This window comes from Erigeron canadensis, chromosome 5 (genome assembly GCF_010389155.1).
Source record: "Erigeron canadensis isolate Cc75 chromosome 5, C_canadensis_v1, whole genome shotgun sequence".
NCBI classification, from domain to species: Eukaryota; Viridiplantae; Streptophyta; class Magnoliopsida; order Asterales; family Asteraceae; genus Erigeron; species Erigeron canadensis.
The window spans coordinates 32,721,909-32,734,252 of NC_057765.1; the positions used below are offsets into that span (position 1 = coordinate 32,721,909).

At 32.2% G+C, this 12,344-nt stretch overlaps 2 protein-coding genes across 2 annotated transcripts; both read left to right on the forward strand.

The window, feature by feature from the left end:
• The first annotated feature begins 2,990 nt into the window (after positions 1 to 2,990).
• On the forward strand, positions 2,991 to 4,857 carry LOC122601611 (TMV resistance protein N-like). The gene is made up of 2 exons (XM_043774360.1): positions 2,991 to 3,481; positions 4,161 to 4,857. The coding sequence occupies exons 1-2, from the start codon at positions 2,991 to 2,993 to the stop codon at positions 4,855 to 4,857; spliced, it is 1,188 nt and encodes a 395-aa protein (XP_043630295.1).
• A 244-nt stretch (positions 4,858 to 5,101) lies between these two features.
• Positions 5,102 to 8,365, forward strand: LOC122601612 (TMV resistance protein N-like). Its single transcript, XM_043774361.1, has 3 exons — positions 5,102 to 6,109; positions 6,212 to 6,508; positions 6,662 to 8,365. Exons 1-3 carry the CDS (start codon positions 5,102 to 5,104, stop codon positions 8,363 to 8,365), a joined length of 3,009 nt encoding a protein of 1,002 aa, XP_043630296.1.
• The last annotated feature ends 3,979 nt before the right edge of the window (positions 8,366 to 12,344 follow it).

Here is a 12,344-nt window from a genome sequence, read left to right on the forward strand (position 1 = left end):
ATATGTAGATGCAAGGTTTTTGTGAGACGACATTCTCTTAAAAAATTTAAATTTAATTAGTATTTAACAACTTAAATGAATCCAGAAAAAACAATGAATTATTTTGGCGATTAAGATGTTGACTTATCGACTAATTTGACTAAATTGCTTTTTATAATATTAATAATAATTATACAAAATTTGAATAAACAGCTAAAACTTTTGAAATAATTACTAATTAACCCAAAAATCCAATATGACAATCAACGGTGAAATAAGTCTAAAAAATCATCTCTTTTGTTAGTTATATAGGAAAAAAAAAGTAAGAACGTAACCATATATTAATAGTTCTAATATAATAATTTATATTTATTTATAAATTAATGAGGACATGTTTTACTAATGAAATTAAATTCAGGTGTGTTAAAATTAGATATAGACTAACCGTAGCATGTATATGTTAAATTTGAATATAATAATAATAATAATAATAATAATAAGAATAATAATAATAATAATAAATTAAAATAAACAACTAAAATTTAGGATTTGTTGACAACTAAGCAAAAATCCAATATGACAATCAATTAATAATACCAATTAATGGCGGAACTTGAACATCACTACAAGAGGGGTCAAAGTTTTCCTAAATCTAATTCATATATATATATATATTAAACTTTTTAGGGGAGTAAATACACATAAATGTTATTTTCACCATAAAATATTAAATATTTACTAATTATATTCTAAAATTTTAAAGGGGCCAGAACCCCCTTTTGATCCTACTAAAACTGCTAACTAAGCCAAAAATTATTCTCTCTTAGTTATATAGAGACTACATGTACCATTTATTGTCAAACATATCCTATATATATGATTGAAACGTTACAAAAAACATGATCAGATAGTTAGGTTTTCATACATATATTTGACCATATACAAGATTGATATGTTAATAAGTTTTTTTTAAGAAACTTAATAGATTTAATAAAAAAGTTAATTAATTCATTAAATTAATCAAAATGGTAAATTATACCATAATTTACCTCCAAATTATATAAACTTCAAATTTGTCATTCACACAAAAATGAAAATAAAAGTAAAAATATAAACAATAAGTTTTGTCCAGATTATAAAAAAACTCATAAATAGATAAAATGATTAATATAAGCAAAATTTAATTTACCAAAAAAGAATATAAACAAAACAATGTAACACTTTTAAAATCACGTGCTATATACCATGTGGTATTAGGTTTAATTCATTAAAATATTAACTAAGCCCAATATAGAATAAAGAAAACCAAACCCAATAAATGAAACTTTTTTGAAAATAACTACAATCATTTTGAGTTGCGTTATTAACATACTACCAAGGTCCCGATACTATGCGGGGTGATCTCTAAAAATGACATTCAATTGAAGGATACTTTCCCGTTGTGTTGATGTACGAACAAACCCATAGGTTACACATAATTGTTTTTGGATTGAATGTTGTAAAGTCCTAATGTAATGTATAGATTTGACGATGACAATCTCATATAAACAGTAAGTAAAATCTTTTGAGTTCTTGTAATTTGATCTAAGTCGGTCTGAAGTAGAAAAACATCGAATTTGATTCATATTACATTTCATATTTTGTATTGTATATCCTATGGAAACATGTGTTCAAGTAAAGAAGCATCAAAAATTTCATAGCATTAAGTGTGAGTTTATAACAAGGAATGAAGATAGAAAATCAATTTGAGTGTGAAAGTCGGTTTGAGCTTAACTTAAAGAATACTTAGACCATACTTATCAGTGAACCATAAAGATAAACTGATGCACGGCCATCCTTGTCAATTTGAGTGGATGGTTTACCGATTGAAATATTAATAAAACATGAGAGAAAGACGAACTGATGCATGAACCAAACTCCATTTCAATCTTAGATTGCACACACAAAGACAATTGACTTTGCGCACATGTCATTAACTCAAGGGTAAAATCCATTAAAAGGTAATTTTTTTATACAAAATTCATAAGATAGGGAACCTATTTAGTTTTCGTTTATTAAAAGCATTTCATTTCTAAAAAATTTCTAATAAAGCGAATATCGTTAACTTTTAACGCTAGACTTCCGTTAAATGTCACATAATAATAGTTATGCCTCCAGTATTTTATTTTTCTGGATCCGTTTAAATATATACCTTCAATGGCATCAACATCTTCAACTTTATTTATACCAAAAAGTTATACCATTTGGCATTTAGAAGTGTGAAAAAGTATATAAATTATGGGATATCTTATATGATATTAACGTAATATAGTTTTATGATATTCCTCCCACAAACCCTAAATTCAAGGAGCCTGATTAACATGTGTGAAAATTAATGTTATTATAACACCATGACGTTAACATCATATAACATTTTCCCATAAATTATTTACATATAAATGTATGTCATTAGGGAACATTATAATAAGTGCGAACATATCCTTTGGACAATTATGTATATTGTTATTAAGTTTTTTAAAGAAAATATTAATTTATTCAAACTATTTATCGAGAATATATGCCAAAAAAATAAAATAAATTAAAACAAGTGTTACATTGCCAATGTGCGATCGATCTTGTCAACTTTTCTACACCAATTTTGATAGCCACCACTAAAAACTCACATATCTTACGAACTATATATATATGGTATCGTATAAATCACTTGTCCTGTATATATCGTGCAGGGGTTTTATTTTAGCATGTGTTAAAATGATCGATTATGATTCTTCAATTTTGTTAACTCTTTAAACATGCGAATAAATTAATAATTTATTTCATACTTTTTGTAAGGGCAATATGGAAAATAAGGTGTAAAGAAGGTTATGGTCTTTTTCTTTCCATTATTTATTTAGCAGATTTGTACCTGTTCGAAATCATGCTATAAAATATTTGGTACATACCCGATCGACCATCATCCAAGGTTTTTATATTCATTCCCGCAATCATTTCGAATTCATATTCCTAATTGAATGGCATCTACTTCAACTTCATCAATTGAAAAGAAAAGTTTTAAGTACGATGTGTTTATAAGCTTTAGAGGCGAAGATACTCGTAAGAACTTCGTTGATCATCTTTACTATGCTCTTGTCCACAAAAGCATTCATACTAATTATATAGATGACGAGAGAATCACTAGAGGGAAAAGGATCAGTGATGACCTCATCACAGCCATCCAAGACTCGAGGCTGTACATCATTGTCTTCTCCAAGAACTATGCGTCGTCGTCTTGGTGTCTGGATGAGCTTGTGCAGATCATGGAGGAGTGCCACAAGTCAACCCTCCATACCGCTTACCCTATCTTCTACGATGTCGAACCAACCGAGATCCGGAAACAAAGTGGGCCAGTCGGAGAAGCATTTTCCAAACATGAAAACCAAGATCCCTCTGCTGCCAAATGGAGGGTGGCATTGAAAGAAGTAGCTGATCTGGCTGGCTTTGAGTTGAAGAACACGCTTGATGGGTAACTTTCATAATACCTTCTTTTCAATATTTTCTAATTTTGTGTCTTTTTAATTCATGTTTGAACTAATACTATACTATATATCAACTATTTTATTTTATATGTTGTACGTTGTAACTTTGAATAACATTTTGATAATACTCATCAGAAACTTCATTTTGATATACTATAGGTCCATAAAGTTAATATATATAGTGTATAGAAAGAAAGAAAGTACTCATTGCCGTCTTTTACTGGTCTTGATCCCCAATACATCGACAGTGTATGAGGGAGGTTAAAATGTAGGCAAACCTTACCTCTACCTAGGTAGAGAGGCTACTTCCAAGTTCTATCTAAATGGTTACGGGTGTATAACCACTTATCATTATTTAAATATCCGCCCTTCCCATTACAAGTGTCCCATTTTGAATCTTCAATAAATTTTGACCTTAAATATTTTGATTTGTGTTATATAATACTATCATCAAAAATTAAAAATGGATGCATAAAATAGAAAATGTGATTATGTTAGTTTTGTTGTTAAGTATTTAAATAATAATAACTAGTTATACATTATATTAGTTTGATGGACTTATAAATTCATCAAAATGAAGTTTTTGATTATTCTCACCCTTTTACACTTTAAGGGTGTTCTAATTTGATTGGAGCTGTTGAACTAGTAATATTTATTAACGTACAGGCACGAAGCTAAATTTATTGAAAAAATTGTGGAGGAGATTTCACTAGAGTTACGTTTCATTGATTCGAGTGTTGATGGAAAGTTAATAGGCATTGAGTCCCGGGTAAAGGGTGTTGTATCAGCTTTGGAAACTGGCACGGATGATGTTCGCATGATAGGGATCAAAGGGATGGGAGGGTCCGGGAAGACTACTTTGGCCAGAGCTGAATTTGATCATACATCGGGTTGGTTCGAAGGTAACAGCTTTAAGTACGACGTGTTTATAAGTTTTAGAGGTGAAGATACTCGTAAGAACTTTGTTGATCATCTTTATCACGCCCTTCGTCACAAAAGCATCCGTACTTATAAGGATGATGAGAGAATCACTAAAGGGAAAACAATCAGTGATGAGCTCATCATGGCTATCAAAGACTCAAGGTTCTATATCGTGGTATTCTCCAAGAACTATGCATCTTCATCATGGTGTTTGGATGAGCTTGTACAGATCATGGAGGAGTGCCAGAAGACAACCATCCATACTGCTTATCCTGTCTTCTATGATGTGGAACCCACCGAGATCCAGAATCACAGTGGGTCTGTTGCGGAAGCATTCTCCAAACACGAAACACAAGATGCCGCTGCTGCCAAACGGAGACAGGCATTGAATGAAGCAGCTGATCTGGCTGGCTTTGAGTTGAAGAACACGCTTGATGGGTAACTTTTATTCATTCCTTCTTTTCAATATTCTCTAATTTTGTTTCTTTTTAATTAATGTTTGAATTGATACTGGGAGTACTATTTATGATCATTATCACAATGTATGTTATAGATACGTTGAGCTAGTACTACTTTTTTTTTTTTTAACATACAGGCATGAAGCTAAATTTATTCAAAAAATTGTTGAAACGATTTCACTAGATTTACGTTTCATTGATTCAAGTGTTGATGGGAAGTTAATAGGCATGGAGTCTCGGGTAAAGGGTTTTGTATCAGCTCTAGAAACTGCTCCTGATGATGTTCGGATGATAGGGATCAAAGGGATGGGAGGGGCAGGGAAGACAACTTTGGCCAGAGCTGTTTTTGATCACATATGCATTCGGTTCGAAGGTAAAAGCTTTGTTGAGAATGTGAGGGAAGTTTCAAAAGCTTCTTTATCTGGTTTAAAGAAATTGCAAACGCAAGTTCTTTCAGATGTCTTAAATGATCGAGGTATCAAAGTAAGTAGTGTCCAGGACGGGAAAAACATGATGAAAAAGATGATGTGTAGTCGAAAAGTTCTTGTTGTTTTAGATGATGTGGATGATATAAAACAGCTTGAGGCGTTGGCCGGTGAGCCTAATTGGTTTAAGCCTGGGAGTAGAATTCTTGTTACAACTAGAGACGAGCAAGTGCTAGTTGCTCATCGAGTGAACTTGATTCGTGATGTCAATATGTTATCCCATGAGGAAGCTGTTTGCCTCTTTAGTAGGTACACTTTTGGAAAAGAGATTCCAATTCATGGGTATGAAGAACTATCAAGACAAGTTGTACGTTATGCTGCCGGTCTTCCCTTAACCATTAGAGTTTTGGGCTCTTTTCTTTGTGGTAAAAATGAGCTTCAATGGAAAGATGCCATAGACAGACAAAAAAGGATTCCCTTGAGGGAAACTCTTGAAAAATTGGAGTTAAGCTATATAGGTTTAGAGGAGGATTATAGGGAAATATTCCTAGATATTGCATGCATATTGAAAGGGTGGAGGAAAGATTATGTAGTTAAAGTGCTTGAAAGCTGTGGATTTCATGCTAGAAATGGCTTGAGAGTTCTTGAGCAAAAGTCTCTCATTACTACCGAATATGGCTACTTGGGCATGCATGACCATATTGAAGAAATGGGTAAAAATATAGTTCGCCGTTTGCATCCATGTGAGCCTAATAGACACAGCCGATTGTGGATTCGAGAGGAAATTGAAGATATATTGGCTAATGATTTGGTGAGGATTAAGTTTATATAAGTCAGTTATTAAAAAAAAACTAACACATTTCCTTTCTTTATACATGATCCATGTTTTTTAATAATTGCTTTTGGTTTATAGGGTACTGAAGCAACAAGATGTTTACAAATGGAAATGCCTCAAGATGACCATCTAGAGAATTTTATCATAGGTCTTCGAAACATGAAGAAACTAAAAGTTCTTGACATGGATAGAAGTGGAGATGACATCAATGTCAGGGAAGTACTTGGTCAATGCTTACCAAATTCTTTACGATATCTTAGATGGCGTTGTTACCTTTTCGAGTCTTTAATGACATCATTTCAGGAAGATCATCTTGTTGGACTTTCCCTACTAGTTAGTGAAATTAAACAATTATGGGAATGCGGAGAAAGAAAGGTAAAATAATAGTTGATTGTTAATTTTTCCTTATTCAATATATTATATGATTATTATATTATATTATATTATATTATACTCGTACTATATTATACTATATATATATATATATATATATATATATTTATCTTTTGTGATGGTTGCTTATTACAGGTTCTTAAAAAGCTAAGGTTTCTTGACATGATTCGATCATACATAAGAACTTTGGACCTTGAGATGATTCCAAATATCGAAACGTTAAATCTTGCTGCATGTGATCATTTGGTAGAACTTAACATGCCCTTTGAATGTCTAAAGCTCAAAGCTCTTAACCTTGAGCGTTGTAAGATGTTGAGGAACCTTAAGCTAGCACCGACTCCAGATCTCGAGACTTTAAGTCTTAAAGGATGTGTTCATTTGGTAGAATTTAACATGCCTTTCGAATGTTCAAATCTCAAAGCCCTTAACCTTAAACAGTGTAGGATGTTGACAACTTTTAAGCTTGCACCCACCCCGAATCTCGAAACATTAAATCTTAAAGGATGTGTTAATTTGGTAGAACTTAACATGTCCTTCCAATGTTCGAAACTCAAAGCCCTTGACCTTGAAGATTGTGAGATGTTGCGAACCCTTAAGCTTGCATCTAGTCCAAATCTTGAGACGTTAAGTCTTAAAGGATGTGTTGATTTGGTAGAATTTAACATGCCCTTAGAATGTTTAAAGCTCAAAGTTCTTAACCTTGAACATTGTGAGATGGTGAGGACCCTTAAGCTTGCATCCACTCCGGATCTCGAGACGTTAAGTCTTTTACGATGTATTAATTTGGTAGAACTTAGCATGCCCTTCGAATGTTTAAATCTTAAAACCCTTAACCTTGAATATTGTGAGATGTTGAGGACCCTTAAGCTTGCACCCACTCCGGATCTCGAGACGTTAAGTCTTCTTGGGTGTGTTAATTTGGTTGAACTTAACATGCCCTTTGAATGTTCAAAGCTTAAATCCCTTAACCTTGAACGTTGTAAGATGTTCAGGACCCTAAATCTTGCTCCCACTCCAGATCTAGAGACGCTAAGTCTTAGAGGATGTGTTGATTTAGTAGAACTTAACATGCCATTTGAGTGTTCAAGGCTCAAATCCCTTAACCTTGAATATTGTGAGATGCTGAGGACCCTTAAGCTTGCACCCACTCCGGATCTCGAGACGTTAAGTCTTCTTGGGTGTGTTAATTTCGTAGAACTTAACATGCCCTTTGAATGTTTAAAGCTCAAATCCCTTAACCTTGAACGTTGTAAGATGTTTAGAGCCCTGAATCTTGCACCCACTCCGGATCTAGAGACGTTAAGTCTTAGGGGATGTGTTGATTTAGTAGAACTTAACATGCCCTTCGAATGTTTAAGGCTCAAATCCCTTAACCTTGAACGTTGTAGGATGTTGAATAGCCTTAAGCTTGCACCCACTCCGGATCTCGAGACATTAAGTCTTAAAGGATGTATTGAGTTGGTAGAACTTAACATGCCCTTCCAATATTCAAAGCTTAAAGCCTTTAACCTTGAAGATTGTCAGATGTTGAGGACCTTTAAACTTGTACCTACTCCGGATCTCGAGACATTAAGCCTAAAAGGATGTGTTGATTTGGTAGAACTTAACATGCCTTTTGAATGTCCAAAGCTCAAATCCCTGAACCTTGAAGATTGTGAGACGTTGAGGACCCTTAAGCTTGCACCCACTCCGGATCTCGAGTCGTTAACACTTAAAGGATGTGTTGATTTGGTCGAACTTAATATGCCCTTCGAATGTTCAAAGCTCAAAGCCCTTAACCTTGAACATCGTGAGATGTTGAGGACCCTTAAGCTTGCACCTACTCCGGAACTCGAGTAAGTATTGGAAGGATGTGTTGATTTGGTAGAACTTTACATGCCCATCGAACGTTAAAGCTCAAAGCCTTCATCCTAAAACATGTCAAGATGTGGAGGACCCCTAAGCTTGCACCCACTCTGGATCTCGAGACATTACGTCTTCAAGGTTGAGTCGAAACCTCAAATCCCTCATTGTTGAATCTTTTAAGTTGGGGACCCTTAACCTGAGGCCGGTTGACTTTAGTCTCGAGACTTTAAGTGCTAAAAAGTTACATGATTTATTAGAACTTTACATGCCCAATGCGTGTCCAAACCTCTACCTTAATGTTAACTTTTTAAAGTTAAGGACCCTTGACCTTGGGTTGACTCTGGATCTTGAGAGGTTAAGTCTTGAAGGAAGTCATGATTTATTAGAACTACACATACCCTTCCGATCTTCAAAGCTCAAAGCCCTCAGTTAAACTGTTCAAAGTCGAGAATTCTTGAATTTGGGCTGTGGCTGCCTCTGACGTTAAGTATTCAAAGATGTGATTAGAAAGTTTATGTCTAGAAGGAAGTAATTCTGAGGTGCCCAAGTACCTAGACCGATTAAAATGTTTAGAGTTAAGTTTGCTGTCTGAAAAGATTCAACATCTTCTGGATAGCATTTGTATGTTGAAATATCTAAAATATTTCAAACTTAAGTCCTGTGAATTGAGAAGTTGCTGAGGATCTTGGCCCGTTAGAGTGTTTGAAGGATCCTAACCTAATAGACTATACTTTTATGGGATATTCTGAAGAGCGTCTGTGAATTGAAACGTATAAATTATTTTCATCTCTACGTTGTGTGCTAGTTGAGAAATTTCCCAAAGAACTTGAATGTGGAAAATGTCTAAAAGAGATGAATATAGAAAGTGGTGTTGGCATAACTCATCTTCTGCAATGCATTTTTGGATTGGAAGGTCTACGTATTATTGGGTCTAGATGGCGCTTGAGTCGTATACTCGTATGGTTTTACATCCATGTATCCCGTGTTACAAAACCTCAAGTGATAAACAAAGGAACTTACCACATGAGTTCCCTCTTCCTAGAAGTATTTTAGCAGGTACTTTCTCATTTTTAACTAATATTTTAATATAGATTTGGGGATAAATACAACAATACTCGATATATTAACAAGAAAAATTTATATCATAACAGTAGGGGTGAATTGGGTCTGTTTTGTCCTCACTTTGCCAATAGATTCCCGAAGATGGCGATGATACAATTAAGTGCAAAACTGTAAAGGACCAGGGATTTTAAAGACTTATGAAAGGTGCTGTATAATCAACCCTTGATCTGATTCTTATGGCTGCAGATTCCTATGCCTCAACATTATGGAAGCATCCAAACAATAGAATAACTGGTTGGCTGTCTCAAACCTAGCTTTCAAAACCAGCATTGCTCTAGATGAAGTACAGAAAGCGCATCCAATTCCAAAAGCCACATATGCAAGAATGAACTGAAAGCCTCCGACGCGGGCTTCATTACTTTCTGATGTAGGAGAAGCCCAAGTCATCAGATATAATTTGTGCTAAAAGTTACTAGTAGGCGGTAAGCCGAATTGATGTTTTGACTGTTTATATATTTCATCTTGGATATTCTTTTTAAAACTGGCTTGGCTTCCTTGGGTTCTCATTTACACCCATTAAATCAGATGCTGAAGTCTTCTCTACAAAATCTATTCCATATAAAGCTTCGATTTGTGCCCCACAAGTTCTATGAAGTTGCTTTCTAATTGCTTTCTAAGTAACCATTGTATTCAGATCGGTGTGTGCAGAAATTTATGCAGAGCAACTCGAGCAATGGTACTGGAAAACTTATCATGTCTATTGAGTTCCCTAACAAAAAACTTATTAAGATATCAATCTTGTATATGGTTAAATATATGTTTGAAAATCTAAATATCTGATCATGTTTTTTGTAACGTTTCAATCATCCATATAGGATATATATTTGACAAAGGTAGTTGTAGTCGGTAGGTGTAGTTTTTAACTAAGTTATAAGAGATAGCTTTTAAGCAAAACTACTAATTAGAGGATTTATTTTCTAAAGATGTTTGATATTGTAAGTAGGTAACTCTAAGAGGACTTAAAAAATATTTATATAATTCTAAAAATAAAACGGGTTAAATGCAAATTTTGTCCCTGTGGTTATTCGGAAAATGCCCCTCACGTAGAGGGACTTAACGACAAGGACAAATGGTTTTAAAGGAAGTTAGACCACATGGATGAAAAAAACTGAAAAACTAACAGAGAGATGAAAAGTCATTTTCCGAATAACCATAGGGACGAAATTTGCATTTAACCCTTTTTATTTATGAAATCTTTCTATATAACTAAGAGTGGATAGATTTTTGATTAATTGACAATTACGAGAGAATGCAATGTAGGATTTTTCATTATGTGTCATACTTACATTAATTTCCTAATCTTAAGCATTTTTCTAAAATTATTATTTATCCTAATCATCATTATCATTATCATTATTAAATAATGAAAAAGTTAAAAAGTAAAAAGAAAACATATATCATATCATAAAAAGTCGAATACGCAGGTAGCAATCTTTTAAACTATTAAACTAAATTTAATGTACATCTATATTTTTACTTTTTTTTAACGGCTTAAGTGTATTTATTAGTTAATCTATATCTCTCTAATTTTTTATCTTTTTTATCTTTATATAACTAAAAAAGGATATGTTTTTTACCAGCTAGGTGACATTTTAATTTATTTGTCACATTAAATTTTTAATGAGTTGTCTTTTATTGCATTTAATTTGCTATATTTATATTACCATGTATAATCTTAATCATCAATCATAATCCTAATCATTAATATTTTTTTTTTATTTTTTCTAAGAGTATAAGATGCTTATATACATTATATTCTGTTATGGTTTTTTTTATTAATTCAATGATAATTATCTTTTCTCAAATGAGATTATTTATTATATTATGTTTATTCTTTTAAAAAGTATTTGTTATATTATATTTATTAAATATATTTTCATGATTTATAAATATTTATGTCTTATTAGTCATGCTTTAACATACTTGACGTATATCAAATATTCATAAACTATAATATTAGAGTCGTTATATTATCATAAATTATGATTAATCATATATACAAATTTTTAACATTTAATTTGCCATATTTTGTTGCTATGTATGATTTTAATCATCAGTTTTAATCATAATTATAATCATAATCTTAATCATTATTTTTTTTTTATTTTCTGTATGAGTCTAAAATATTTTTATTTACTCAATGATAATTATCTTTTTCCAAATTAGATTATTTATTATTTTTATGTTTATTTTTAAAGAGTATTTTTATATTTATTAAATATATATTATAAAAAAATATTTTTATGATTTATAAATATTTATTTTTCATTAGTTATGCTTTAACATATTTGACGTATATCATATATCCATAAACTATAAATTTTATTTTTTGCATCGGTATTCATCTGACAGTATTTCATAATGTCATAAGTTATGAATAATAATATAACTATCAATTTTTGTAATTTTTATTTATGTTTTATTCAGTCTCGCACAATGTGCGAGTTTAATCTAGTTATATAAATATTTTTAAAAGTTTCTGCTACGATATCAAACATCTTTAGAAAATAAATCCTCTAACTATTAATCTTGATTAAAAGGTACATCTTATAACTTCATTAAAAATTACAGCTATCAACTACAACTACCTTTGTCAAATATATCCTGAATGATTGTAACGTTACAAAATCATGATCAGATATTTAGATTTTCAAACATATATTTAAACCATATACAAGATTGATATCTCAATAAGTTTTTTTTAAGGAACTTAATAGACTTAATAAAAAAATGGCCAAAGTACTTTTTTCGTCCCAAGGACGAAATGCACAGGGACGAAATGCAAACCACAGGGACGATTTTAGCCAAAAATTAACGACGAGGATATAAAGTGCTTATTCGAAAAACCACA